General features: G+C 62.4%; 1 protein-coding gene across 1 annotated transcript; it reads left to right on the plus strand.

Moving 5' to 3' along the window:
• Positions 1-257: 257 nt before the first annotated feature.
• PLCH2 (phospholipase C eta 2) lies at positions 258-24,439 on the plus strand. Its single transcript, XM_040264170.1, has 21 exons — positions 258-398; positions 2,659-2,912; positions 3,109-3,237; positions 6,574-6,744; positions 8,678-8,771; positions 8,928-9,131; positions 9,338-9,458; positions 11,115-11,286; positions 11,670-11,777; positions 12,524-12,682; positions 15,213-15,299; positions 15,653-15,735; positions 16,098-16,195; positions 16,446-16,628; positions 17,004-17,111; positions 17,591-17,715; positions 17,793-17,877; positions 18,237-18,383; positions 18,750-18,829; positions 20,900-21,197; positions 22,669-24,439. Exons 1-21 carry the CDS (start codon positions 263-265, stop codon positions 23,952-23,954), a joined length of 4,128 nt encoding a protein of 1,375 aa, XP_040120104.1. The 5' UTR covers positions 258-262; the 3' UTR covers positions 23,955-24,439.
• The last annotated feature ends 1,960 nt before the right edge of the window (positions 24,440-26,399 follow it).

Consider the following 26,399-nt stretch of genomic DNA (forward strand, 5'->3'; position numbering starts at 1 on the left):
GTGGACTCTGGTGACTGAGAAGAGTCCCAGATTGGATCTGTGACCTGGACCAGCACCTGGGGTCACCGGCAGCCCTGAAGGGGTCTGAGTTTGGTGCCCTGATGGGTTGGGGGTAGTCTCTGCACCCCATGAGCACTTGGGGGTGCACCTGAGGCTGCAGTGATCAGGGGGCTGCTGTAGCACTCACCAGTGCTCCGTCTGTCTGTCTGTCTGTGTCTGTCTGTCTGTGTGGTGGCTCGGTGGGCCTCCAGTGGAACGATGTATGAGTGCCATGCAGGCGGGGACGCAGATGGTGAAGCTCCGGGGCAGCTCCAAGGGCCTGGTCCGCTTCTACTTTCTGGACGAGCATCGCTCCTGCATCCGCTGGCGGCCCTCACGCAAGAATGAGAAGGCCAAGAGTGAGTGGGCTGGTCCCGGGGGGGTGGCAGGAGACCCTCCTCATGGAAGAATGAGAAGGCCAAGAATGAGTGGGGCAGTCCTGGGGCAGGAGACCCTCCCAGAGCAGCCACCAGGCAGTGGGAGGGGCAGCAAGACCCTGAGCCCTGAAAGTCCCCAGGCCTGGAACATGGGCTCAGCTGGCCTTGGAGAGTCGCAGAGGTCTCTGGATGCAGTCAGGGAGGGAGGGCCCCGGCCTGCTGTCCACCCAGCAGATCCTCTGGGGCTCCGTGGAGACTGGGTGGCACCCATGCCCAGCCCTGCGCCGGGTGCTGGGAGGGGCTAAGAGGCAAAAAGACCTTTAGTCTGGCCCCCTGGGCACTCTGAGGACAGGACCCGGTGCCCAGTGCTGGCCCAGGCAGCCTGGGGTGTGAGCAGCCGGCAGGGGCATGGAGGCTGCAGGGCTGCCTGGATGGGTCAGGAGGGTAATGAGCTGTGAGGATTTGTGCAGGGACCTTGCTGGGGGTCCTGGTAGTCAGGGAGGGACACGTGAGCCCTTGCAGGTGACAGAGGGGACTTTGCCGCCCCTCCTCTGGCTCTGGCAGCTGGAGAGATGCAGATGTGCCAGGGCAGGGCCTGAGCCCAGTTGTTGCTATGGGAGCTGCTGCCACCACGGGGCCCAGGAGAGACACACTGTGGAGCCCCCTAGCAGGGTGTCTTGGAGGAAGGGGCTGGGACTGCTCTGTGGGCCCTGGGGAGGTGGAGTCACCGTGAGCCATGCAGGCAGGAGCCCCGACGCTCCATCGGGAGGCGCTGTTTCGGCGCTGGGCTTGCTGTGGGAATTTAGCCCATGTGACTCTGGTCTTTAGGTGTGAGGTCGTGACACCACCTGATGGTAGGATAACTTCATGTCATGCTGAGTGACGAGGACACCGGATGGCAAATAGAGGGGAGAGGTGGATAGGGTCATGGTGGCCCTTCTGGGGAGGGGGTGGTAGGTCGAGGCCAGCAGGCTTAGGATGGGGGAGACCAGCTGACTCTGGCCTTGGAGGGGTCCTTGGGAGAGAGGAACGGGGTGAGAGGCAGCTATTTCCTGACTGTCAGCATCCCCTAATCTGGTGGCCCTGAACCCCTGCCTCCTTGCCAAGGACATGTGAGCCACAGGGAGCTGGATGGAGAAGCAGGCAGGACAGGCCCCCTACAGGCAGGGGGTGTAGGGGAAGCAGGAGCCCCTGGGGAGGGGGCAGTGAGGGCAGAGGACAGAGGAGTGAGACCACCCTTCACAGTGTAAGTTGGGGAGGCCCACCATTACTGCACCAGACAGGGTAATGCCCAGAGTAGTGCCGACCCTGCCTCTGGGAGCAGGCACCGGCCGCTGGGGGTAGAGGCAACAGGGGCCAGGCAGAGCATGTGATGCTAGGGGTCCCTGGCTGTGTCGACTTCAGGGCACCTGCTCCCAGAGGGGCTGCTACCTGTGCCCTGGTATCTGTGAAAGGACCCTGCTGGGTGCACAGGAACAGACCCTAAGGATGGCCTCTGAGCTCATCTCTTCCTGAGGATTCAGTCTCTGAACACAGGCTCCACGGAGCTCCAGGCACTATGGCCAGTAATGAAATTCTTCCTGCAGCCTGATCTGGCACATGCCAAGCGAGACCCCACCATCCCTGGCTCCCACCTGCTAGAGTTTATCACAGAGATCACCACAGGCTCTCGGCCGAGCTGGCCAGCAATTGCCTTCCCAGGATGAGAGGCAACTGGCCGGAGCTTGACAGATGGAATTGGCTTGTCTGGTTCTCCTCACTCCGGATGCAGGGGACAGACCCAGGGTGGCTGGCCAGGAGAAGGCGGCCCTTCTCTTGGGGAGGATGGACCTCCTTCATGGCCAGAGGGAAGGTGGGCAGACCCCAGGGTCAGAGCAGAGAGGGAAGAGGCGAGCTCACCAGCCCCAGCATATCTGTGATATTTCCTTCTCCCCAAGGGTGGGAAAGATTTCCCTGATGCTGGGAAAGATTGAGGGCAGGAGGAGAAGAGGGCAGCAGAGGATGAGATGGCTGGATGATATCACTGACTCAGTGGACATGAGTTAGAGCAAACTCCAGGAGATAGTGAAGGACAAGGAAGCCTGGGGTGCTGCAGTTCATGGGGTTGCAAAGAATCAGACACGACCAAACGATAGAACAGCAACACCCCAAGGGTCCCTTGAAATGCCCCCTCCTCTAGCCTCAGACAGGAGGGAAATCCTGGGGAGGGCTGTGACGGTGCTGCACCCCTCTACCTCTGCAGTCTCCATCGACTCCATCCAGGAGGTAAGCGAGGGGCGGCAGTCTGAGATCTTCCAGCGCTACCCTGATGGCAGCTTCGACCCCAACTGCTGCTTCAGCATCTACCATGGCAGCCACCGGGAGTCGCTGGACCTGGTCTCATCCAGCGGCGACGAGGCGCGCACTTGGGTCACGGGCCTGCGCTACCTCATGGCCGGCATCAGCGATGAGGACAGCCTGGCCCGCCGCCAGCGCACCCGGGACCAATATCCTCACGTGTGGCAGGTGGGAGGGCCCCAGGACGCACCCTCGCTGTCCACCTCAGTGGGCTCCCCACCCCAGCTGGCTCATGTATTTGGGGAAAGGGGCACTGGGATGGGGTCCTTCACACCCTCCTGCCTGGGAATGGAAGGGGAGGGGAGGTATGGCTGGCCCTGCTGGACCCACGTTGGTCCCTAACTTGGCCCCAAAGTGGCTGAAGCAGACATTTGACGAAGCTGACAAGAACGGGGATGGCAGCCTGAGCATTGGTGAGGTTCTGCAGCTGCTGCACAAGCTGAACGTGAACCTGCCCCGGCAGAGGGTGAAGCAGATGTTCAAGGTAAGCCCAGAGCCAGGTGTGTGTCGGGAGCAGCCCCACCCTGTCCGAGCTGCAGAGGGTCCTGGGTAGTGCTGTCTGAGCTGAAGCAAATAGCGAGGCAGCAGCTGGTCTAGACCTTTGTGGGGGCGGTCAGTCAGATACCCCAAGTTGCTTCTGGCTGCGCCGGTTCCCTGCAGTAGCTCCCGGGGCCTCCCCTGGCCGATGGACTGGGCACGTGGCAGGTGCCTGGCTGGCAAAGGAAACCACTCACAGGGCCTGTACCCTCATCCCACCCCACCCGACGACTCCCCAGCCCCGATGGGGGGCAGAAGCCCTGTCTTGCAGGCAGCAGCACTGGTCACCCACCGCCTCCCCTGTGGTCCGCTGCCACTGCTGTTAGCAGTTATGAAAATGCATCCTCAGCTGAGCGGCTGCCTTTATTGTCTGTAATGAGTTTCTCTCTTTCCGGAACCCCTGCTGGGATTGGGGAGGAAGGCAGGTGGTGTCAGCGGGTCCTGGTTCTGGGTGGGGCTGGGCCAGCAAAGCCTGCCCTCATTCAGGACTCGCTGTCTCACTGCTGCTGGGGAAAGGGTTCTGTGAGCTTGAATGAGGTGCCATGCCCCAGCACACATGCACACATGCATACGCACACACACACAAACACACACAAACATACAGAGAGAGACGCACACACATGTGCGTACACACGCATGTTCACACGCACACAGAGAGACACATGTGCATGCACAAACACACATGCACGCACACAGCCAGCTGCCCCTCCAGGTGCAAGCCCTGGCGGCTCCCTCCTGGGCTCCTGTGATGGACAGGAGGTCATGCTCGGCTGGACTGAGGGGAGCTGGCCAGCTCAGAGTGTGTGGGTCTGTGTAAATAGCAGGGGTGGGAAGGGGGCATGGTGAGCTGGATGATCTCAGATGCTGGTTGAGGACTGGGGATCTCACATGGCCCATCCTGAAGGCCCAGTGGGGACAGAGCCTGCCTGGACAGTGAGGAATTGGCAGATGGCTCAGGCTTGCAGAGCCATACTCCCACCTCATTCTCTGCCTGCTCTGCCTCTGGGAGCAGCTCGGGGGTCAGCAGTCCCTTCCAGAACATGAGGCTGTGCCGGGGCCAGGCAACAGGGCTCAGATTGGCCTCGGAGACAGGACAAAAGATGAGTGCACCTCATGGAGTGGGCACAGGCTTCTGGCACCTTAAGGTCAAGTCCTGGCTTGAAAACGCCCCCGCTGGGAGCTCCAGGGAGCCCACACCCCTGGCCCCTCTGGGCTCAAGAGGGTCCCACGCAGAGCTCCCTGAGCAGCCCCAGGCCAGGTGGTGTCTGGTCACTGTCTAGACCATTTCGAGAAAGACGTGGAGAGGTGGACCAGCAAGAGAGAAGGACTGGCAAGGATCTTGAGAGTGTCCAGTGGGGGCTGTCACCAGAAATGCTGACCTCAGACCCTGGGCAGCTCTGCCCCCAGTGGCTGTTGTCCCCGGTGTCCCCTGAGCACCTGGGCCTCCTGGCCCATCTGCGTGGGGCACTACATGGGCACTCGGGGACCCAGGGAAAGAGGGCTGACCTCCAGCCAGGCAGAGCCACTCTGATAATTAACATCAATTTTATTGTTGAGAAATCTCAATATTGTTTCTATTGCCTGGAACTGCCCTAATCAAAGGATAGATCTGTGTGGTGGGTAAAGAGAGGTCTGAGCATAATTTCGTTAAGTCTAAAATAACAGTGGAATGTGGGCGAGGCTGGTGTGGCCCCTGGGCCTCCCGCATGATGAGCACCCTGGGTGGCTCCAGGCCTGGCTCAGCAGCGTGGCTCTGGCCAGTGTGTGCTTTCAGCCACAGTGGTTTCCTTTTGTGGAGAGGAGAGTGGCCATGGGACCACATTGGAAGCAAGTCCTCGGGCCCAGGGGTCGGGGCTATCCCTTTGGGTCCAGAGGGCCTCATCATCCCAAAGGGTTTTCAGTCATGCCTTGGGCGTGCTGTCCAGCTCAGAGCCCACAGGGAGGCCAGATGACCCTGTGGGTGGATGCTCAGCATATGGGCATCTCTGCCAGCTCCAGCCTTGGCCCCAGGAAGGGCTCCCAGCCCGGCTCTGTCCCCAAGAGGCCTTTTGACTTGCAGGGCGTGTCCTGCCAGCTCTGAGATGCAGGGCTGCCCTCAAACTGGGCAAACACGGGGTCCTCACTGGCATCTGCTTGCCTCAGCACAGGTGACTCTGGGCTGGGTCCTGTTCTGGCTGTGGCATGGGCACCCCACCTGGGTGACTGGTTCTGGAGGGAGACAGGCTTGCTGGGCGCCCACCTTGGTGTCAGGTCACAGGGTCAGGAGAGGCAGGGCCAGACTTCCCAAGAGCCCCACTCTCTCTGGGCTCGGGGACTTGAGTGTGGCTGTGGCCCCCTGGCTTGTGGGTGATTCTCCTGATTCAGAGGGGCCTCTTTGCAGCCGTCCCAGATGGTGTGGCCACAGGAAGAAAGACGTGCAGACTGAGCGCAGGGCTGGCGAGCACTGCTGTCCATGGTGCTGAACATGGTGTCTGTTTTTTGCCAGGCAGTCACCTCCCCCACCCCATCCCCACCCCCACCCCAGCCGACAGGTCAAGGACCCTACCTCAGCACTCAGGGCCTGACTGCCCCGTAGCACCTCTGGCATCCTCTGGGCAGCCTAGACTTCGTTACTGAGTGCCCTTGTCCTCTGAGTCTGCCCCGGCCTTGACTCTTGGTGTCCCCAGAGTCTGACATCTCAGTGCATGCTTCCTGAGCTAGTGGATTCATGAAGGAGCCTGTGGTCTCATTAGCAGCCCAGTGGGCTTGCCTGGGGCTGGGGTTCCTGTGGGTATTGTGTGAGCTGTTCGCTGAGAAAAGTGAGGACAGTGGCTGAGATCAGCGGCCTCTCATCTCTGCTGAAGAGATGCTGATAGAGGCTGAAGTTGGGGATTTCTGCATGCCTGGTGGCCCTGTGCTTTTCTAATTGATGGACGACCCACTGTGATTACAGATCACAGCCCAGTATGGGCACTGGGTGGATGTTGTTGGCTGAAGGTGGGAGGACATTGCTGGGTTCAGGTGCAGGTTGACCTTGGAAGGCTAGGAAAGGAGCAAGTAGGGTGAGATCTGCGTTAATGGATCACGTGGTGGCTTCTTGGGGGGAGAGGCAGAGTGAGGATCCTGCTGTAGGGCTTGGGGAGCACGATGAGCCCTCCACGAGCCTGTGATACAGGCAGTGACATTGGGAGGGGGAAAGGTGATTCTTGACTCAGGGTTGCCTGAGGAGTGGGGGGCTTGAAGGCCCCCTCTCAGTCGAGGCCCAGGATGGGACATGAGGGGATGCAGAGACATTGCGTTACAGGAGGCGGACACGGATGACCACCAGGGGACACTAGGCTTTGAGGAGTTCTGTGCCTTCTACAAGATGATGTCCACACGCCGGGATCTCTACCTGCTCATGCTCACCTACAGCAACCACAAGGACCACCTGGACGCCACTGACTTGCTGCGCTTCCTGGAGGTGGAGCAGAAGGTGAGGGCCCCCCAGCAGGAGCCAGGCTCCTGGTCGAGGTGGCCTCCCCTCAGCCTCCCTGGGCGTTTGAGACTGTCCACAGTGTGGGAGAAGAGTGGGCACCAGCCTGGCACTTGAGGCCCGTATACTGGACTGGCCCAGGCTCTCATCAGCCACCCTGCCGCCAAGCAGGTGGGGAAGGAGGACAGCTCAGCTCTGACCGTGCCCCAGCTCAGAGCTTGACCACAGCCCCGACTTTAGCGTCGAGCATCTCCTGGCCTAGGTTCCATGGCCCAGCCTTCCCACCTGGGCTCACATCCCCAGGGTTCTGCACGCATTGCCAACTCACTCAAACATTTGTCCAGCAGACATGTGGGTGCCTGTGGGGGCCAGCCAAGTATGCCTGCCCACTGTCCTAGGCCCCAGGCAGCTCCATCCCTCCAAGAGGCATTGCCTAACTAAAGCTCAGGGTCCAGAAACTCAGGGGACTGGGTGGAGGCCAGGTGCTCCCCGCTCTGGTGGTTAGAGGCTGGAAGTCCGTGGAAGGGGAGGGGAAGGTCAGCATCCTCTGAGGAGACAGCACTCACCAAGGGGGTGGGGAATAGGGGTGCTCAGACACAGACCGCATAAGCACTGCCCTCAGGCTGGTGGGAGAAAGCCATGGGGATCAGGGTCCAGGGCTGTAACTTCCTGGGACTCTTGCAGAGCCACTTTTGGGGTAACCTTCAGGCCCCAGCTGCCTTGCCCTTCTGGGGTCAGACTCCCTGGCCCCAGGACTTCTCAGGGCCCTCATCCCACCTGCCTCACATGCAGTGTCAGCTCATGGTGATGGGCTGGGGGTGACCACCACTGGGAAGGGCTGGGGGCTGGGTATTGGGAACCAGGAGTGGCTGTGGACTCATCCTGGATCTGGGTGGTGTTCACCTTGGACCTCTTGCCAGTGTCCTGACCCGGGGAGCTGCCCCCGCACTGTGCTCCTGGGTCCCCTCCCCCACACTGCCATCACGCTGTTTGCTGAGGCCTCCCTCCTGCCTTGCTGATGGGGACATGGGGGTTCACCCAGGCAGGAGAGGTGGGTACCAGGCTGGCTGTGGGCAGTGTTGGCATGAGGCTGAGGGGCAACTGTCCCAACAGCTGGCATACCTGGGGGTGGAGGGAGGGAATGGGGCCCAGTGTGGGAAGGGCAGCAGTGACCCCTTGCTCCCTGACCTTTGCCCTAAGCTTTCCACAACTCTCCCTACAGTCTGGGGCCCAAATCAACTGGGTGGTTTGGCGTCCTGGATCTGCAGCTGCTCCAAGCTTTGACCCCATCTGTCCACTCCACTGTCCCTACCTGCCCCAGATTCCTGGGGGTGTCCAGGAAGCCCTACTGGAAGCCCAGAGGGTGGGCCTGTCTCCAAGAGCTGGAGGTTTCTGGGGGCTGCACTGTGGGGCCCTAAGAATCGCTCAGCCTCTGACATGGGGCCACCTGGCCTTGGCTGTTGTGTGCAACTTTCTTGAGAGGGACTTGGGCAGATGGCAGGAGGGGCCAGGTGAGCCCCCTCCGCTCCTCCAACATGGGACACTGTCCTGGCCCTCCTGCACCTTCTCATACCAGGCCTCACTCCTGCTAGCCCACTCTGAGATCCCCAGCATGGTGTCAGTGGGGGATGGCCCAGCTGATGAGGCCAAAGACCCTCCCCCTGGCAGGGATCCTTGGCCAGTGCCAGCTCTTCCAAAGCCAGGGGACCCTCTATCTTCTGCTGGCCATCGAGTCCCAAGTCTTATGACACTAGGGGTGGCCAGTGAGCCCCCCAGTGCGGGGAGCACACTACGAGGAGCAGAGTCTCAGCCCCGCCATGTTGGCCCCTGGGCGATGCAGCGGTCAGAGGTGGGGTGGGAAGGTTGGCTGTGGTGGGGGAGGACGAGGGGCTGCCTGAGGCCAGCTTGGTCTCAAGCCCCTGCTCTGGCCTAGATGACGGGCGTGACCCTTGAGAGCTGTCATGACATCATCGAGCAGTTTGAACCCTGCCCAGAGAACAAGAGTAAAGGGGCAATGGGCATTGACGGTGAGTGGGTGCCACCCTGGCCCAGCTGTGCTGCCAGTGGGGTGCCAAGGGGGCCACATGCCATGAGGGTGGATTGTCTCGAGCTGAGCCCAGTGTGGGACTGGCACATGGGGGCTGAACCCTTTGCTGCCCCTCCACCCACGCTGCTCCCCACAGGCTTCACCAACTACACGCGGAGCCCCGCTGGCGACATCTTCAACCCGGAGCACCGCCGCGTGCACCAGGACATGATGCAGCCGCTGAGCCACTACTTCATCACCTCATCTCACAACACCTACCTCGCGGGCGACCAGCTCACATCCCAGTCGAGGGCGGACATGTACGCCTGGGTCCTGCAGGCCGGCTGCCGCTGTGTGGAGGGTGAGCGCTGGGCTCCGGGGCCCTGCACCCCCGCTCGGCCCTGGGGCCTTCTCCAAGGAGCCCTGTGTCTGGCAGGGGCTGGCATAGGTCTCTCTTGGTGTTAACTGTGGAGCAAGAAGACTGTCTCCAGTTAGAGCCCATGGGCTGTGGGTCCCTGGGCCTGGTGGTCCAGTCCCTGGAACCCACTGAGGTGTACCTGCCTGCAGTGGACTGCTGGGACGGGCCTGATGGGGAGCCCATCGTGCACCATGGCTACACACTGACCTCCAAGATCCTCTTCAAAGACGTCATTGAAACCATCAACAAGTACGCCTTCATCAAGAATGAGTGAGTGACTAGGACTCGGGGGCTGGCCCCAGGGGAGTAGGTGGGGAAAGGAATCAAGGGGTTCTTCCTGCCCCTCCCCCACATCCTTTCTGGGGAGCAGTGGTTGTAGTGGCCGAGGGGCTGGTTTCAGGCTTTCTTGTTGAGGATGAGAGGCAGGGAAGGAGTGGAGGAGGGGAGAGGCGGTGGGTGCAATAGCAGCACGGACTGGGAGGGGTGTGTGTGTCAGCAACCCCACCCCCACACACTCGGTGGCGACACCAGGTGTCAGACGCCTCCAACAGTGGCTCTGGCACTGACTGTCCTTAAGAAGCTACTCTGCGTCCAGACTCACTTTGCTGTCACTCAGCTGTGGCTATAGACACTATTGAACAAAATCCAGTTTAGTTTCTGAAAATAGAAGACCGCCTCCCCACACTGTTAGTTACCCCAAATCAGTGAGGTTCGCAGGCAAGGGAAGAGCTAATTGAATGATGAGAAGGAGACTGACTTAAGAACTAGAAATAGAGGGGTTCCTCTGGGAAGACCTGGCCCAGGCTCTGTCTTGGAAGGGGGTGGGCATGGGGGCCCTCTGCAGGACAGCCTGGCCTCTGGAACTGCAGGTGCGGGGGCATCCTGGGCAGTGGGACTGGGACACACAGGTCTCCTGAATCTACCAAAGAGCCAGGGGCCTGCTGGGGTCTCAGGATGGGGCTCACACCTCCCATGCCAGCATCATGTTTACAGGTACTTGGTTCTCGCCTGAGAACTGAGGCGAGAAGCACCTTAATCCCAGGTACTGCCTCCCTGCATCACAGGATTCACCCATCTCTTGCTCTAGTTTGTGACTTCTAGGTTGGGGTCACTTACATTTTCTAAAAGGATTATGTTGCCTTTTGACAAAAATCCAAGTAACTGTGCACAGGACTGAAAAGAATAAATCAAACAGTTGAAGAGCCTATTACAAAAATGTCCACACTGCTCTCCTTGCCTGCACCACACAGGTCATAGCTATGCCAGGCTGTATCTCCCTCCTTACTGGGCCAACACTGGGCCCCAGGACCACACACTGGACAGTGTCTCCAGGATCTCGGTGGCTGGGAATCTTTTTCACAGTCTGTCCATTGCTCCACATTGCACCTCAGTTCAGTCTACATCATTTTTTGACCCCATTTTATGACTTGCTTGAATGTTTCCTTTTGTTTTTCCTGGAGTTTCGAATTGCCTTTGATTTTTTTTTTCTTATGAGGAGAAGTACATGCCTCCTTTACCTACCCTCAAGGTCTCCTGATTCCTTCCTCCACACTCAGTTGCTTTGTTAAAAAAATTTTATTTATTTGTTTTTGGTTGCACTGGGTGGATTCTCTTATTGCAGTGGACAGGCTCCAGGGCACTCAGACTTCAGTATGTGTGGCTTGTGGCCTTAGTTGCCCCAAGGCGTGGGGAATCTTCCCAGACCAGAGAGTGAACCCATATCCTCTGCATTGGCAGGTGGATTTTTAGCCACTGGGCCACAGGGAAAAGTCCTCACCCTCCCAGAGTGGCTGGCAGCCACATCTCTCCTGGGCTCCTATGAAGAGCCCCCCTCCTCATGCAGTGCTGCAGGTGACCTGCGGTCCTATGTGGTGGGACCTGGCCTTCCCCCAGCCTCATTCTGCTCCTTCCATCTTGGGGCCACAGGTACCCAGTGATCCTGTCCATTGAGAACCACTGCAGTGTCGTCCAGCAGAAGAAGATGGCCCAGTATCTGACCGACATTCTTGGGGACAAGCTGGACCTGTCATCAGTGAGCAGCGAAGATGCCACCACGCTGCCCTCTCCCCAGGTGCTCAAGGGCAAGATCCTGGTGAAGGTGAGACCCTGCCTGCCCTTCCCGGCGCCAGCATCCTGCTGAGCCTCTGACCTCCGACCTCTGATCTAGGTTCAGGGCAGGACAGGGCCCTGCTTCAGACCAGCTGGGGTTCCACACCATCTGTGATAGATTTGAGGGGTCAGGACAAGACCTGCCCCTGCCCTGGCCTCCATCTCCCCAGGGAGGTCCATCAACCTGGGGCCCTCAGCATGCACACCAGGGCATGTCCCTCCAGTGATGCTGCTGCAGGGCTGGCCCTGCCCCTGGCCTGAGATCCACAAGCAAGCTTGGGAAAGGCGCCCCGCCTTACCTGCTGCTTCTGTGGGAACTGGCCTCCTAGCACTTCCTGCAGGGCCCCTCTCATGGCCCATATGCTCCCCCAGGGCAAGAAGCTCCCAGCCAACATCAGTGAGGATGCTGAGGAGGGCGAGGTGTCTGATGAGGACAGCGCAGATGAGATCGATGAAGACTGCAAGCTCCTCAATGGGGATGTGAGTGAGGAGGGGGGACCTTCTTCCCAGATGGGGGAGCCACAGCCCTGAAGGGCCAGCTCATGGCCTGGTTGTGGGATGGAGGCAGCAGGGACAGAGGGGCATGGGGCAGCTTGAGGTTAAGTTGCACAGCTGCCAGGTTGCTGGGCATGCAGTCGGCCTGGGCCACAGTGGGCCCCCCTGCCCAGCCACCCCCCTACAAGACACAAACCCTGAGTTCCCAGTGAGCGACTGTCACCTCTTTTCCCAGCATCGTGAGGCTGGGGCAGTGCTGAGAGGCTGAGGAGTCAGCACCAGCCTCTGGCAGCAGAGGAGTGGGCCATGGGGAGGTGGCCATGGGGAGGTAGGGGGTCCTCTAATTAGCATCCTCCCTTTTCTGGGCGCTGCTGAGGTATTATTTCTCCCTGAGGGGCCATCGGATGAGAAAGCAATTGTGCAGAGCTCTTGGCCCTGCTGGCTAATTGTTTTAGAAAGCCCCGAGGCAGTGGATTCTTCCCGCTCTGGGTGGGCCTGTGCATTTCCCTGCCTGGCCCGAGGCAACGGTAAACCCCACATCTGCACTGGCCCCCTTGCACCCATTGTACCCTGGGGGTGAGGACCAGCACCGTGATGCAGGAGTGAGCCTGTGGTCAGTGCTAAGTGTCAGAGGAGAGGGGGATGGCTCTGGCCCTGCCAAGACCCCGCATGCTGTCCACACTGCTGCCGGAGGCGGGGGACGGAGGCCAGTGATTGGCTGCCTCTCGCAGGCCTCCACCAACCGCAAACGTGTGGAAAACATTGCCAAGAGGAAACTGGATTCCCTAATGAAGGAGTCCAAGATTCGGGACTGTGAGGACCCCAGCGACTTCACCGTGTCCACGCTGCCCCCACCTGGCAAACTTGGGCACAAGGCAGAGGCCAAAAAGGTGAGAGCCCTGAGGCCATGAGGGGGGTTGCCTGCAGCTGGCACGTCAGGTCTCTGCACACCCACACACACACACACCTACATCCACCTGCACACTCAAACCTGCACACACACACCCATGTGCACACACTGCCCCTGGGGCATATATCCACCCTGGGTCCTCCAGAAGCTCACACCTGGCTCTTCCGAGTCTCACCTCTAGAGACCTGCAGCCATCAGCGTCACAAGGCGGATGGCCACAGCGGGGCCGCCCCATTGGTATGGATGATGGTTTGTCCGCAGAGGCCTGTGGGCAGCTCCTCTAGCCCCCACCCTCCCCACCTGTGGGCAGGAGTGGATGGCAGCCCCCTAGGCATTTCCAGCCCCTCCTAGAAGAGGACTTGGGCGTGGCCTCGGGGGTCTGGTGGTGATTGGGAGGAGCTCAGAGCCCGGTGAGTCCTAGCTGCCCCCTGCCTGGAAGCCCCCAGCCTCAAAGGGAAGCGTGGCTGAGCTCTGGGAAGTACCTTCACAGGGAGAACAGTGTGGGGTCTGTCAGGGCAGACGTAAAGCCTGGGGGCCAGGCTGGGCTGGCCAGGACCAGCAGCTGTGGGGCCGTCTGGAGGGACTGGCCGACACTGGAGGAGGGTCACATCAGCAGAGTGGCCTGGGGGGATCTCCGTGGGGGCTGTGGTGGGCAGGGTGGCTGGCCTAGGGCTAGAAGGGTGCCAGGTGGTCCTGCAGACCCCATTTTGCGAGACAAGACACATCTGGCTCTGTGTGCTGGTGGGAGGGGCTGACGTGGCCCTGCTGCCCACACCCCCCACCGCCGAGGATGGAGAGGGGTGCTGTCTCCCTGCCAAGCTGGGGTGCCAGGGGAGGGGGTGGGTGACAGGGGATTCCGGCCCTGGCTGCAGCACTTCTTCAGGATGCTGGGCCAGCATGCACCTCTCTGCTCTGTACCTAGATTCAGGGGGAATGCTGTGCTGGGTGGCCATGGGGTTTCAGGCGAGGGTTAACGAGCCAAGAAGTGTGTCAGCCTTGCTGGCTGCAAACACTGTGAACACAGATTCCCATGCCTCTGCCAGTTCATGGGTTTCCTGAGAGCCTCCGCTACCTAGGGTCTGTGGCTTGGGCTTTGCACCAGTGCCCCTCCATGTAGCCTACCAACCGGTGGGAGACAGGACTCCCTGGAGGGTGGAGGAAGGGACTGGGGTCAGGAGAGCAGCGGAGTTGGTTGGGGGGTAACTCCCAGGAGCCGCCAGGTGCCCCCTCTCTAGCACGTGAGCAGAGAAGGCATCCAGGGGGATGGGCCTGTGGCTGTCCGTGCCCCTTTTTGCTGGGCCTGAGGGCCTCCTATCCCTTGCTCCAGGTCCAGGCTCCCTGCCTGGTGACCAGAATCCAGACCTGAAGGGCTCCACTCATCCGCTTGGTGAGGCCAGCGGACTGAGGGGGGAGCATGTGCAGGGGCGCCCCCAGGGGTGTGTGTACAAGCTCACACACAGGGTGTGTACATCTTGCTGAAACCCCTCCCTGACAGGGAATGTCGCTGCAAAACCAGCTCCTGCCATGGTGTGGTAGGCACACCCTGAACAAAGCTGGGAGGGTTGTGGGGGCATCTGTGGAAGGGGCTGGGGGGGCAGCTGGTGGTGGCTGCAGTGAGTGGCCTCAGGGACACAGGCACAAGCTTCCAGCTACTCCAGGAGTGTAACTGAGCTTCAGCATGGGCTTCCCTAGATGTCTCAGCAGGTAAAGAATCCACCCGCAATGCAGGAGACCTGGGTTTGATCCCTGGGTTGGGAAGATCCCCTGAAGAAGGGAATGGCTACCCACTCCGGTATTCTGGCCTAGAGAATTCCATGGGCTGTATAGTCCATATTGTTGCAAAGAGTCAGACACAACAGAATGCCTTTCACTTTCATGGATGACAGCTTTGGGCTTCAATGACAGAGGACAGAGGTGGACAGGCCACAGTGTTGCCAGGAGCGGGCCACCCCTGGTGAAGGGGGCAGGGGCCAGGAGGGGAGCTGCCCATACGTGTTCTGTAAATGGTGCTGAGGAGGCTCGGTCCTGTGGCTTCAGGAGACTCGCTGCAGCCCCAAGTGCAAGGAGCGAACGGCCACAGCCCTGGGGACTGTCTAAAGTCGTGACACCTCTGCAGCTCTGAGAAGCAGGTCAGGGCTCCTGAGCTTGGGATCCTCGAACGAGGATTACATAAGCAGGCACTCCACGGAATATTCCAGACACACTGACAGTATTCATTATGCAATCACCATCCATGGAGAATAACTGGGCACTTAGTGAGTTTAGAGTCGGACATTGTGGGGAGCTGATTCAGCCAGGCCCCTGCTCCTGGCAACTGCCTCTGTGTACCCCACGTGGGTGGGGACTGTGCCTCCTGAGGCCCAGCCCAAGGCCCAGCTACCCCCTTCCTCCAGGCCCCTCTCAGCTTCCCCTGTTCCAGGAAGGAGCCACTGGGAGGAGCTGCCTGCCCACGCCCCTCAGCCTGGTCTGAGGCTGGGCTCATTCGGCCCCCGGTCTGTCTCTGCTTCCAGTTCGAGGAGGACGTGGAGATCGGGGAGGAGGCTGGAACCAGCCGTCGGAACAGCCGGCTCCTCGTGGGCAGCTTCTCCAAGCGCAAGGTCTGCCCGGCTCCCAGGCCGGGAGCCTGCCCCTATGTCCCCCATCCAGAGGTGGGGCGGGGGCTTCTCCAGCCCTGAGGGTCCCTGGGATTCCTGGCTGCCTTCTTGGGCTACAGGTGCCAGGTGTGGAGTCTTGGTCAGGGCTGGATGGAGCAGGTGTCTCGATGGCTCTCCCTTGGTCAACAGTGGCCAATGCCCAGAGCTCAGGTCCTCCAGGGCCCAGGTTGAGCAGGGCACTGCAGAGGAGGGGCAGGCCCAGCAGCAGCGTGGGCTCCAGGACTCCAGGTCAGCAGGTCCTTCCTTCCCCAAGCCTGAGGCTCCACCCATCTTGACTCTGCCCTCCTTCTGCACAGAAAAAGAGCAGCAAGCTGAAGAAGGTGGCCAGTGTGGAGGAGGGGGACGAAGACCTGGACTCCCAAGGCAGCCAGAGCCGGGGGTCAGTGCCCACCTCCATCCTTGGCCCTTGAAGAGATGGCTGCGTCGAATGTGCTGAGGCCGTTGTTCTGGCAAAAGCAGGCGTCAGATGCGCGGGCTCAGAGGCAGCACGGAGGCCCGAGGCAGCGACCCCAGGGTGCAGGGCCGGCAGCTCCCTGTGCTCCTTTCCTTAGGATTGGTCAGGGTCGGTGCTCTTCCGGGGGTTCAGCACCTGCCCCCGCCCCCAGCGTCACCTCTCAGTGCATCCATGTGTGACCCGAGCCCTGGAATACACAGGCACAGTGGGCGCCTGATGGACGCTCGCCAGAGCTTCAAGGGGAGGAGTGCGACCCAGGTCCTGACCTCAACAACCCCCTCCCGCAGGGCCGCTAGGCAGAAGAAGACTATGAAGCTGTCTCGGGCCCTCTCAGACCTGGTCAAGTACACCAAGTCTGTGGGCACCCACGACGTGGAGACGGAGGGTGAGGGGTCGCTACAAGCGGGGCTCTGGGAGGGGCGGGGGCCACTGGGATGCGGGCAAGGCCCTGGGGGCCCTCGGGGACGGGGCCATTGGGGCGGGGCCGTGGAGGGGGTGGGGTCATTGAGGGCAGGGCCCGGGAGGGGCGGGGCCCTGGATGTGGGCCGTGCCACGGAGGGGCAGGGTCATTGGGAAGGAGTCCAGTGGGGGTGCTCCCAGACCTGGTGCCCTGAAGGTACCTGTTTGGCCCCCAGTGGCGTCCAGCTGGCAGGTGTCCTCCTTCAGCGAGACCAAGGCTCAGCAGATCTTGCAGCAGAAGCCGGCGCAGTACTTACGCTTCAACCAGCACCAGCTCTCGCGTATCTACCCCTCCTCCTACCGCGTGGACTCCAGCAACTACAATCCGCAGCCCTTCTGGAACGCCGGCTGCCAGATGGGTGGGTGCCTGGGCCCTGGGGCGGCAGAGGAGGCTGGGTGGCGAGGGAGATGTGGCTGGGTACTCCGCAGTTGCTCCGCTTAGCTCTCTTGCCCCTGACCCGGCAGAATCTTGGAGGTATCCAGTCGCACTCACTAGGATGGCACTGGTGGGGGCCGCGGGGGTGGGGGCCTTAGGACCTCAGGGTAAGGTGGCAAAAGATCCAGTCTGGCCAAGCTCTGCCCCTGTGCAGGGGCCGCTGTGCAGGCTCTAGGAAAGTCCTGCCGGGTCGCAGGGCCCTGGTTGTGCCCAGTGTGACCCTAGCAGACTTGGGCTCACTGGCAGTGCAGAGGTGGGAAACGTGCACCCCACGCTGACCCTGCGTCCTTCCTGGCAGTCGCCCTGAACTACCAGTCGGAGGGGCGGATGCTGCAGCTGAACCGGGCCAAGTTCAGCGCCAACGGCAGCTGCGGCTATGTGCTCAAGCCTCAGTGCATGTGCCAGGGTGAGGACACGGCCCCGGAACCCCCACCCTGATGGGATCTGGAGCCCCTCCCCAGCTTGCCCCTACATGAGAGTCCCCGGGTGAGGCGCCCTGGAGTGAGGTTGGCTGGGCACTTGCTGCTCCTTCTCAGACCCTCGGCTTCTCCTGTGTGTGCTGAAAGCAACCTGTGGATCTTTTCCTGCTGTCACCCTGGACCCTATCACTGGGCACCCAGTCACCCATCCAGAGGCAGTGTGGCCTTGCACCCACACTGACCCCCTGTGGTTCACCCATGGAGGAAATGAGCTGGGCGTGCATCACGGGGTGGTCACAGAAGTGACCGGCCCCCCGGCACCCCTGCACTGGAGCGCTGCCTCCCCTCCCCCTCCTGCACCTGGGACTCCCGTCCGGTCGACTGGGGAGAGGTGGGAGTGGGTGCCCCAGAGAGCCGGTGGGGGGCTCACCCTGCCTGCTCATCCTCTTACCCTGGCCCCCCACAGGCATCTTCAACCCTAACTCTGAGGATCCCCTGCCTGGGCAGCTCAAGAAGCAGCTGGTGCTGCGGATCATCAGTGGTCAGCAGCTGCCCAAGCCGCGGGACTCGATGCTGGGGGACAGAGGGGAGGTAGGCAGAAGGCCTGGGCAGGTGGGAGGGCCTGGCTGTCGGCCTGGCCCGCGGTACTACTCTGCCCTGTGTACCAGATCATCGACCCCTTCGTGGAGGTGGAGGTCATCGGGCTCCCGGTGGACTGTAACAAGGAGCAGACCCGAGTGGTGGATGACAACGGTGAGCATGTGGGTGGGGTAGGGGTGCAGGAGGGGCGTGGGCACCCAGAGGCCAGCCTGTGCCCCTAGGCCCCATCACAGCTCCTGTGCTGGTGATGCTGGTCTGACCAGGTAAGGAAGGTCAAGGGCTGCAGCCTGTAACTCACATAACTGCCCAGGCTGCCCTCTCGGTGGGGAGCCCAGTGACAGCCACCTGGCCTTCCAGCGTTGCTTCTCTGTGCCAGCAGCCAGCCCAGGAGAAGCTGCTGGGGGAGGGGGTGGGCCCAGGTGGCCTCTGGGTTGGAGCTGTGATGGGGATGGCCTGCCTGAGAGGTGGGGATGGGACAGAGGTGACAGACACCTCCTCCTGGTGGCCTCCAGGATTCAACCCCATGTGGGAGGAGACCCTGGTGTTCACGGTGCACATGCCCGAGATAGCGCTAGTGCGCTTCCTCGTCTGGGACCACGACCCCATTGGGCGTGACTTCATCGGCCAGAGGACGCTGGCCTTCAGCAGCATGATGCCAGGTGCGCAGGGGGCCAGTGAGGGTGGGGGAGGGCAGAGCCTGGGGCCAGTGCCCCTACTGTGAGTCCCCTGAGGGCCAGCAGAGGCCTCTAGGAGGGGATGAGTTGGCTCCTGCCTAGCCTGGGCCTGGGGACACCAAGAGCGCTGAGGAGGAGAGTTCAAGGCCACAGCACTGTGTGGCTGGATGGGGGAGGGGAGCTCTAACCTCAGCTCCCAGAGTAGGAAAAGATCCTTGCAGCTGAAGCAGTCCTGGGAGGCTTCCTGAAAGAAGCAGAGTCCCCAGGACCCAGCTCGTGGGTTGTAATCAGGGCCTCGGGACTTTTAAGTAGAGTGTGAGGCCCGGGTGAGCATGCCCCCTGCTGTTTCAGGCTATCGGCACGTGTACCTGGAGGGGATGGAAGAGGCCTCTATCTTTGTCCATGTGGCCGTCAGTGATATCAGTGGTAAGGTGAGTGCCAACTACAAGGTCACTTGTCATAAGGGGCATACCAGCCCCACCCTACCCCCTCCATCCCTGTCCCTGGTGGATATCTTGATGGGCCTGTGTCTCCATCCAGGAAGGGGTTGGCGGGGCTCCCGATGCACCTCCGCCAGCCCTGCCTCCGAGACATACACGGTCCTTCCCAGGCACCCCTGGTCCCTCCCGTCTCCCCTGAGTCCCCCTCTACTGCTTGGGGCCCCCGGTTCTCTGTCTGTCCTTGAAGGCATCTGCCTGGCTTTGCCCCATGTCTTCCCCTCACCCCAGCACATTTACCCCAGGAGAGGGTCTGCTCCCACTTCCCCAGTGTGCAGAGCCCAGGGGTCCCCGGTTCTGTGTCCGGGGCCCAGTGGGGCTGTAGGAGGTGGTCTGTCAGGCACACACGGGGGTCCGCGCATCTCCTGGCACTAACCGTCTCTCTCCTGCCTCGCTCCTTGGCCCCGGGTGCTGGCGGGGGCCCCGCAGGCCTCGCAGTTCCATCGTGCACCCGTGGTCGCCCTGTCTGTCCTGTGTCTCCGTCTCCTCGCTGCACGCCTGCTGTCGGTGTCTCACGGCCTCACTCTGTCTCTTTGGTCTTGCAGTGGGCTTCTGTGTGTCCAAAGTCTACTTTTAGAAGCACAGCTCTGTTAGGAGCTCTAAGGTACCCCAGCGCGGGGGCGGCGTGGCCTGCCCGCCCCCACCTGCATGCTCAGGCCACCCCGTTAGCATCTGTGATTCCTGGTAGCATTTTGCAGACTGTCAGCTCATGTGATGTGGGTTGGGATGTGGTTCTGGGTCCCCTGGGCCATCCTCAGGCACAGAGCAGCATTTACGAGGCAGGTCCAGGACTTCAGCCAGGCCTCCCGTGTGTCTGCCCCAAGGTCCGGCCCATTTCTTCCTGCCCCTCCCTAGGTCCTCTAGCTGCCAGCCCTCCTGGAGCCTGTGCTCTTCCCTCCCCCTCCTTCTGTGTGCACCGCCCTCCCCACCCCCCCTGCCCCGCCACTGCCTGCGTGCGCTGTGATCTCTCTGTGCCTCGATGCCCCGTGCTGGGGACGGGGAGGAGGGGAGAGGCCCCAGGGAACAGGAGCTCTGAGCTTGAATTCTGGACCTTCCTCTAAATGACTTTCTCGCCAACTCTGACCAAATTGCTCTGGATTTGGGATCTTGAATCAGGCAGCTGATTCAAGTGCTGGCCACTAACACCTCCACTCTGAAGTGCCCTGTGTCGTGGGCACCGTGACTGTTTGCAGGGTCTCTGCATGCAAGGACCCAGTCGAACTGTCTGGTGTTGACTGAGACACTTGCCAGCTGGTCCTGGGGACCCTGGCTGCCCTCCCCAGGCAGGGAGGCTACGGGGAGAGGCCTTGCAGGGACTTCCTGGGCTTGGCTGCCCGGGAAGGCCCTGGGCCAGCATTGGTTCAGGGGTCACCAAGCGAGTGTGAGCCCTGCTCCTGAGGCTCCGTGACCAGAGAGCAGGCTAAGGCTGGAAGCATGGCCTGGTAGGATCCCGGAAAGGCCTCCTGGAAGAGGCAGCACCTCCAGGCAGTGGGCTGGGCAGGGGCCTGGGCGAGAGCACGGGTCTGCACTTGGCTGTGCTTGCTGCCTCGGCCACAGTGCCTGGGGTGGGTGAAGGGGACCGGGGATGCTCCATTGGGTTCTCACCCTGCTGCACTCTCTGCACCAGCCCTGTGCCAGCCTGCCCTCAGAGCTGGGGGCCAAGGGCTGGAGGGGTGCAATGTGCAGTGGGCACAAGGCTGGAGCCCAGGTCTCTGCTGAGGAGACCCTCCAGCCCTTCCTGGGACACTTGCCCTGAGACCTGCAGCCCCTCCGCCAGCGCCCACTCACTCCACCCGGTGCAGGCTGGGTTGAGGCCACAGATGCAGCTGCCGCTGACCCTGGTAGAGACGCCCTGGAAATCCTCCTCCTTAGGCTCGGCCCCGAGTGGTGCCCCAAAACGAGCTGGTCCCTAGGGCTGTACCCTGTGGAGCTCAGCTGGACAGGGCTGGGCAGTCTCCAGCCCCCAGTGTCCAGCTGTCCTCTTTGTGTCTCCTTCTCTTGCAGGTCAAGCAGTCTCTGGGCCTAAAAGGCCTGTTCCTCCGAGGCCCAAAGCCCGGCTCCCTGGACAGTCATGCTGCTGGGCGGCCCCTGCCCCGGCCCTCCGTTAGCCAGCGGCTCCTGCGGCGCACAGCCAGCGCCCCGACCAAGAGTCAGAAACCAGGCCGCAAGGCCTTCCCAGAGCTGGTCCTGGGCCTGCAGGACACGGGCTCTGAGGGAGAGGCTGGCGATGTGGCACCCTCCAGCCCTGGCCCCACCCCGGAGGCCCCAACCCGGGAGGAGCCAGGCAGCCGCAGCCCCCGAGGTAAGGCGCCGGCGGAGAGGAGTCCAGAGCAGGAGCGGCCCCCACGGGTGCCCGCAGGCCCCGGGCCTGCCGGAATGGCTGCCACCTGCATGAAGTGTGTGGTGGGCTCCTGTGCCGGTGAGGATGCCGAGGGCCTGCGTAGGGGGCGGCTGCCCAGCCCAGGGCCAGAGGGTGGGCACTCGGCCATCAGCCAGCAGCCCCGTGCCTGGGAGGACTCGCTGGGGGCCCCCCATGCTGCCCCTGGGAGAAGCAGAGGGGCCCCCAAGGGCTCCAGGGCCCGGCAGCCCGGGCCGGGCGGTAGCGGCTCTGTGTCCTCGGACTCCAGCAGCCCGGGCAGCCCCGAGGGGGCCACCCGCTGTCCCGAGGGTGCCCGCAGGCAGGCTGGGGCCCTGCAGAGGGAGATGAACGCCTTGTTCATTCAAAAGCTGGAGGAGATTAGAAGTAAATCCCCCGTGTTCTCCACCGGTAAGACTGGACGCTCCTCGGCAGCGTCCCCGTGCTGGCCCCGCCCCGTCCCGCATGGCCTGACCGGCGGCCCGCTGCACTTCCATGTCTAGAACTGTGGCCTTCGTGTGCTCTCTGTGCTCCATCAGCTGGTCCCCTGGGCCCCACTGCCCCCAGCTCCCTGTGTGCCTACGACATGCCCTGTGGACCTGACACCTCTGAGGTTGGGAAGTGACCCCAGGGTGGGGACTGGGGAGTCTGAGCTGGGCCCTGCTTGCCGAGACCTGGAGGCCCAAGCATGGCCTCTGGAGACTAGCTCCAGTGCCAGGCCCAGCCTCCCTCCTTGGCCTGACTGCCAGGACCCGGGGGCAGTTTCCAGGCCTTCCTCCCGCCTCTCCCCAGCCCTGGCCTGCACTGCAGTCCTCTGGGAAGACTGGCCTGGGCTCCTGGAAGGGGCTCGGAGCCTTGACACCAAGGCTTCAGCTTGCAAAATATGAGGGGAGAAGATTGCAGGTGACCCTCAGCCCCGGGGACGGGGACATATGTATGAGCAGCTCTGCTTTGGACCTTCCCCTTGCCCCTGCCCTCAGGGGTGGTCATGACAGACCTGTTTGTGACCCCTGGTCACAGGGAGCGGACCCAACCTGGGGAGGGTGTGCTAGAAGCTGAGCCTCCCTCCTGCACGTGCCCAGCCTCCCCTCCTGTGTCCATGACCAGCCCCACACCTGCTGACCACCCTGTTCTCCTTTCTGTCCCCACGCTGCCTCCCTAGTTAGGAACTGAGAGCAGCTGAGTGCCAGGTAACGGGGCCCGGCCCCCGTGTGCCCTGCTGCCCTGGCCTTGGGAGGCCCCTGCCTATGGGCATAGAACCCAGTTCCTTCCCCAGCAGCAGTAGAACCAGAGGGTGGGCTGGAGGGAGGGGGGTGTGGGGGCAGCTGTATGCACGTGGAGGGGCCTGAGTACGGGCGTCCTGTGGGCACGCAGCCCCGGGCCACCCCCGACACAGGCCTCTCTCTCTCCCCCACAGAGCCCCACCCCTTCTCCATGCAGAGGTCGGTCTCCTCGCTGTGCAGCCTGGAAACCATTGCCGAGGAGCCAGCCCTGGGTCCCGGGCCCCTACTGCCAGGGGCAAACCCCCCCAGCCACGCCCCTGGAGGGCCCCAGTGTTCTGCAGGGCCTGGCGCCCACTCGGCGAGCCCCCCAAGGGCGGCTCTGGAAGCTCCCAGGCCCTTCCAGCTCCGGACAGGGAGCCAAGCGAGTGCTGAGCCAGCCCCGGGAAGCAGGCAGTGGGCATGCAGCACTGGGGGCCCTGCTGGGGTCTGCAAAGGGCCCCCCAGCGGCCATATAGAAGGCAAGGGCCACCCCCGGGCTCTGGGCCACGTGCCCAGAAGGGCCAAGAGTGAGGGGCAGGTGCCCTTGGAGTCTCTGGGTGGACGGTGGCCCCTGGCCGGGCCCTGCCCCGCCGTGTCGTTGGACGCCACTGGCGGGGACCGGCTATGGCAGCGGCTGGAGCCAGGCAGCCACCGCGGCAGCGTGTCCTCGTCCTCCAGCCTGTCGTCCAATGACACGGTCATCGAGCTCACCCTGCCCGGCCTGGGCCTGGGGCTGGGCTGCGACAGCCTCCCAGGGACCCTGGCAGGACGTCTGCCCCTGCGGCCCTGCTCGGCCCCAATTGCCCGCCTGGACCCACCTGCTGTGACCAAGAGCAAATCCAACCCCAACCTGCAGGCTGCCGGCCAGCTGCCTGTGGGGCTGGACAGGCTGCAGCCCCTGCCCCTGGCCCTGGGGCCACCCTGGCGCCGCCTCCCCCTGGCAGGCCTCCCGGACTGCACTGTGGCTGCCAAGTCTAAGAGCCTCGGGGACCTGACTGCGGACGACTTCGCTCCCCGCATGGAAAGCCTGAGCTGTGGCCTAGGCCTGGCCGGAGAGAGGCCGGCCAGGCGGAGGGCGCGGCCGGATGCCCTGACGGAGCAGCTGCGCTGGCTCACGGGGTTCCAGCAGGCTGGGGACATCACGTCGCCTACCAGCCTGGGCCCCACTGGGGAGGGGGTGGCGGGCGCCCCGGGCTTCCTGCGGCGCTCTTCCTCCCGCAGCCAGAGCCGTGTGCGCGCCATCGCCAGCCGGGCCCGCCAAGCTCAGGAGCGGCAGCAGCGGCTGCGGGGTCCACGGGGGCCCCCGGAGGAGGAGCGGGGCACCCCTGAGGGCGCCTGCTCCGTGGGCCAAGAGGGTTGTGGGGATGTGCTGGCCCCTTCCAAGGGCGCCACCCACCAGCCCTTAGGTGCTGCCGCCACCGGCCTTCTGCTCCGATTCTGACCAGCCCGGGTGCCCACCGGCACCCCCACACTGCAGTCCGGGCCTCGGCGGGCCAGTGTTTGCTCAGGATGGGAGGCTGCCCGCCTGTCCCTGGTGTGGCTGTGCCCTTTATCCCCCGCCCCTCCTCCCGGGGAGGAAGGGACCCCCGTCCCAGGACCAGGTAAAGGTTCCATGACCTTTTAAGATTTATGTACACATAGAGGGATATTTACATTTTTTAGAGACAAAAGCTTCTACAATATGAAAATGGTGCCGTGTCCCTTTCCACTGTTCCGTCTCAGCCGTGTGGCGTGTGCGGGCACGCGTCTGCCCGGTCCTGCTGTGCCAGGCCTGGTGTGCTTGTCAGGCGCCCAGGATGACCAGAGCATGGCTGTCCCCACAGACTGCTGGCTGGCTCTGCACAAACCCTGCTCTATGGGACATTGTATACGCTTGTAAACTCCTGAACACAGCTCCAATAAACACATCCGTGCTTGCCCACGTGGGCTGCTGGCTCACTCCCTCACTGGCCACGTACCCAGAGTTCCTGCTCCCTTACCTCTGTCCATGGATGGTTTGGCTGGACTTTGCCCAGGGCCAGGGCCAGAACCCCAACTACCCTGTAGCCTGTCCCCCAACCCAAGCCCTGCTTGTCGAGGGCAGACGTTGGCCCTGCCGGGGACCCTGGACTGAGGCCCCCAGAGAAGTTCTGAGCACACGCTTCCAGGACTGCCCCTCCCTGGAGAAGCTGGGGAGCTGGCAGGGTCCTAAGGATGTCTGTCCACTCTTCCTGCTGAGAATCTGGCTGGCACAGGAGCCAGCTGAGGTGTTAGGGGCCACTCCAAGCCCCTCTGCAAGGGACAGTGCTCCTGGGGTACTGGGGTGGCCCCGCCCAGGCTCAGCTTTAGGAGGCCATGGGCCCGCACCAGGACCAGCTCTGTGGTCTGGGCTGAGGCCCTGGAGGATATGAGTGCCAGGAACAGTGTCTGAAAGGCTGGGTGCTGGTGGGTGTGGATGACCTGGGGTGGGTGTTCTCTTGCCATGTCCCTCCATAGGCCCTAAGAACCTGTGCTGGTCACTTGCCCACATTCAGCTCCTTTCCTCCCCCCAGGCCCCACCAGGCCCCTGGGGAACTGGCAAGGCTGCCTCCATCCTCTGGTTGGTCAGCGGGGCTCAGCCTGTGGAGCTGGAGCCCAGCCTTGGGAGGCAGGGGGCTCCAAGGCAGGGCATCTGGGCTCCCAGGGTCTCTGGAACAGTGGTGGTGTAGATATGAGGGACATAGCCTGGGCAATCTATGGGGCTTGTTTAACCCCAAGTGGGTGCTACCTCTGTGGCCAGTTAACTTCCAGAGGCTGCCCTGGCTTTCGAAGGCCCAGGGCCCTTCTGCTCCAGCTGAGAAAGGGAATGGGGGTCGCAGGAGGAGCAACAGGCAGGGCAGGTGCTCAGAGCCCTGAAGCCCTCACTGTGCAGCCCCTCAGGCTGCCCTGGCCTGTCCAGTGATGCTCCGGGGCCCAGCCGGACAGGTGGAAAGACCTGTGAGGGGTCATGACCCAGGCCAAGTGGGGCTCTGATCAGACCCCTGGAGCCCTGCTGGGTGTCTGGGCTGGGTGCCCTCTGCATAGGGAGCCCCAGACCAGCCAGGACAGTGCTGCCCTCCCACCAGGGAGAAGGGGAAGACAAGGGGTGGCCTGGGCAGAAGAGGGGCCAGGGCAGACCTCACAAAGGTAGCCACAAGAAGCTGAGCCGTGCCAGGGGTTGAGGGGAGTGTTGGGGTGGAGGTGGGGGAGCCCTGGAGGAAAGGGCCTCTCAGGGACCACACAGTGGGCAGGCCTGGCTGGGCCCTCTGCTCCCCCTGGCAGCCACTCACAGGAAAGCTGGCCCTTCTGTGCTGACCCAGTTAAGAGCTCTGAGGTCCACCCAGAAGCAGGGCCAGACTCAGGTCACCCGGGGTGGCTGCTGAGGTGTTAAGACATGTCACACGCCTTGGGGTTCGGTGTAGGTCCCAGACCACCGAGCTGAGGCTCCTTGAATGGGGCACAGCGCCCTGGCTCCCCAGGCCCAGCAGCACAGGTGTGAGGGGGTTTTGGGGAAAGAGGACCGGGCCCCGGTCCCTGCAGGGACAGCCTCACTGGCCTTCCTCATCCCGCCTGTCCTCACGTTGCTGGGTTCTCCAGCCACCCCGGGTGCTGGGCAGTTGGTCCTTCCCAGTGCAGAGCGTTGTTCTGAGGCTGGAGCCTTGGCGGCAGGGCCTCACGTAACTTCACTCCCGAGACCCTGGCACACGCAGGCAGCCTCGCAGCTCCTCCACACCCACTTCCGCAGCGACCCATCTGCAGCTCATGTCTGGCGCAGCCTGAGGGATGGATCCATTGGGAGAGGAGTACCCCCGAGCCGGGCAGGGCTCTGAGCCCGGACGCCCACGTGGTCAGAGGTGCTCTGGAGCAGGAGAACGGACTCATCACTAAG

The sequence above is a fragment of the Oryx dammah genome, unplaced genomic scaffold (assembly GCF_014754425.2).
Source record: "Oryx dammah isolate SB20612 unplaced genomic scaffold, SCBI_Odam_1.1 HiC_scaffold_21, whole genome shotgun sequence".
In the NCBI taxonomy this organism is placed as follows: Eukaryota; Metazoa; Chordata; class Mammalia; order Artiodactyla; family Bovidae; genus Oryx; species Oryx dammah.

Coding starts and splice junctions, on each gene's coding strand:
- PLCH2 (XM_040264170.1), top strand. CDS start 263: ATGAGTGCCATGCAGGCGGGGACGCAGATGGTGAAGCTCCGGGGCAGC. Junction 6,745..8,677: donor TCCTGGAGGTGGAGCAGAAG/GTGAGGGCCCCC, acceptor GCTCTGGCCTAG/ATGACGGGCGTGACCCTTGA. Junction 16,629..17,003: donor GAACGCCGGCTGCCAGATGG/GTGGGTGCCTGG, acceptor CCTTCCTGGCAG/TCGCCCTGAACTACCAGTCG.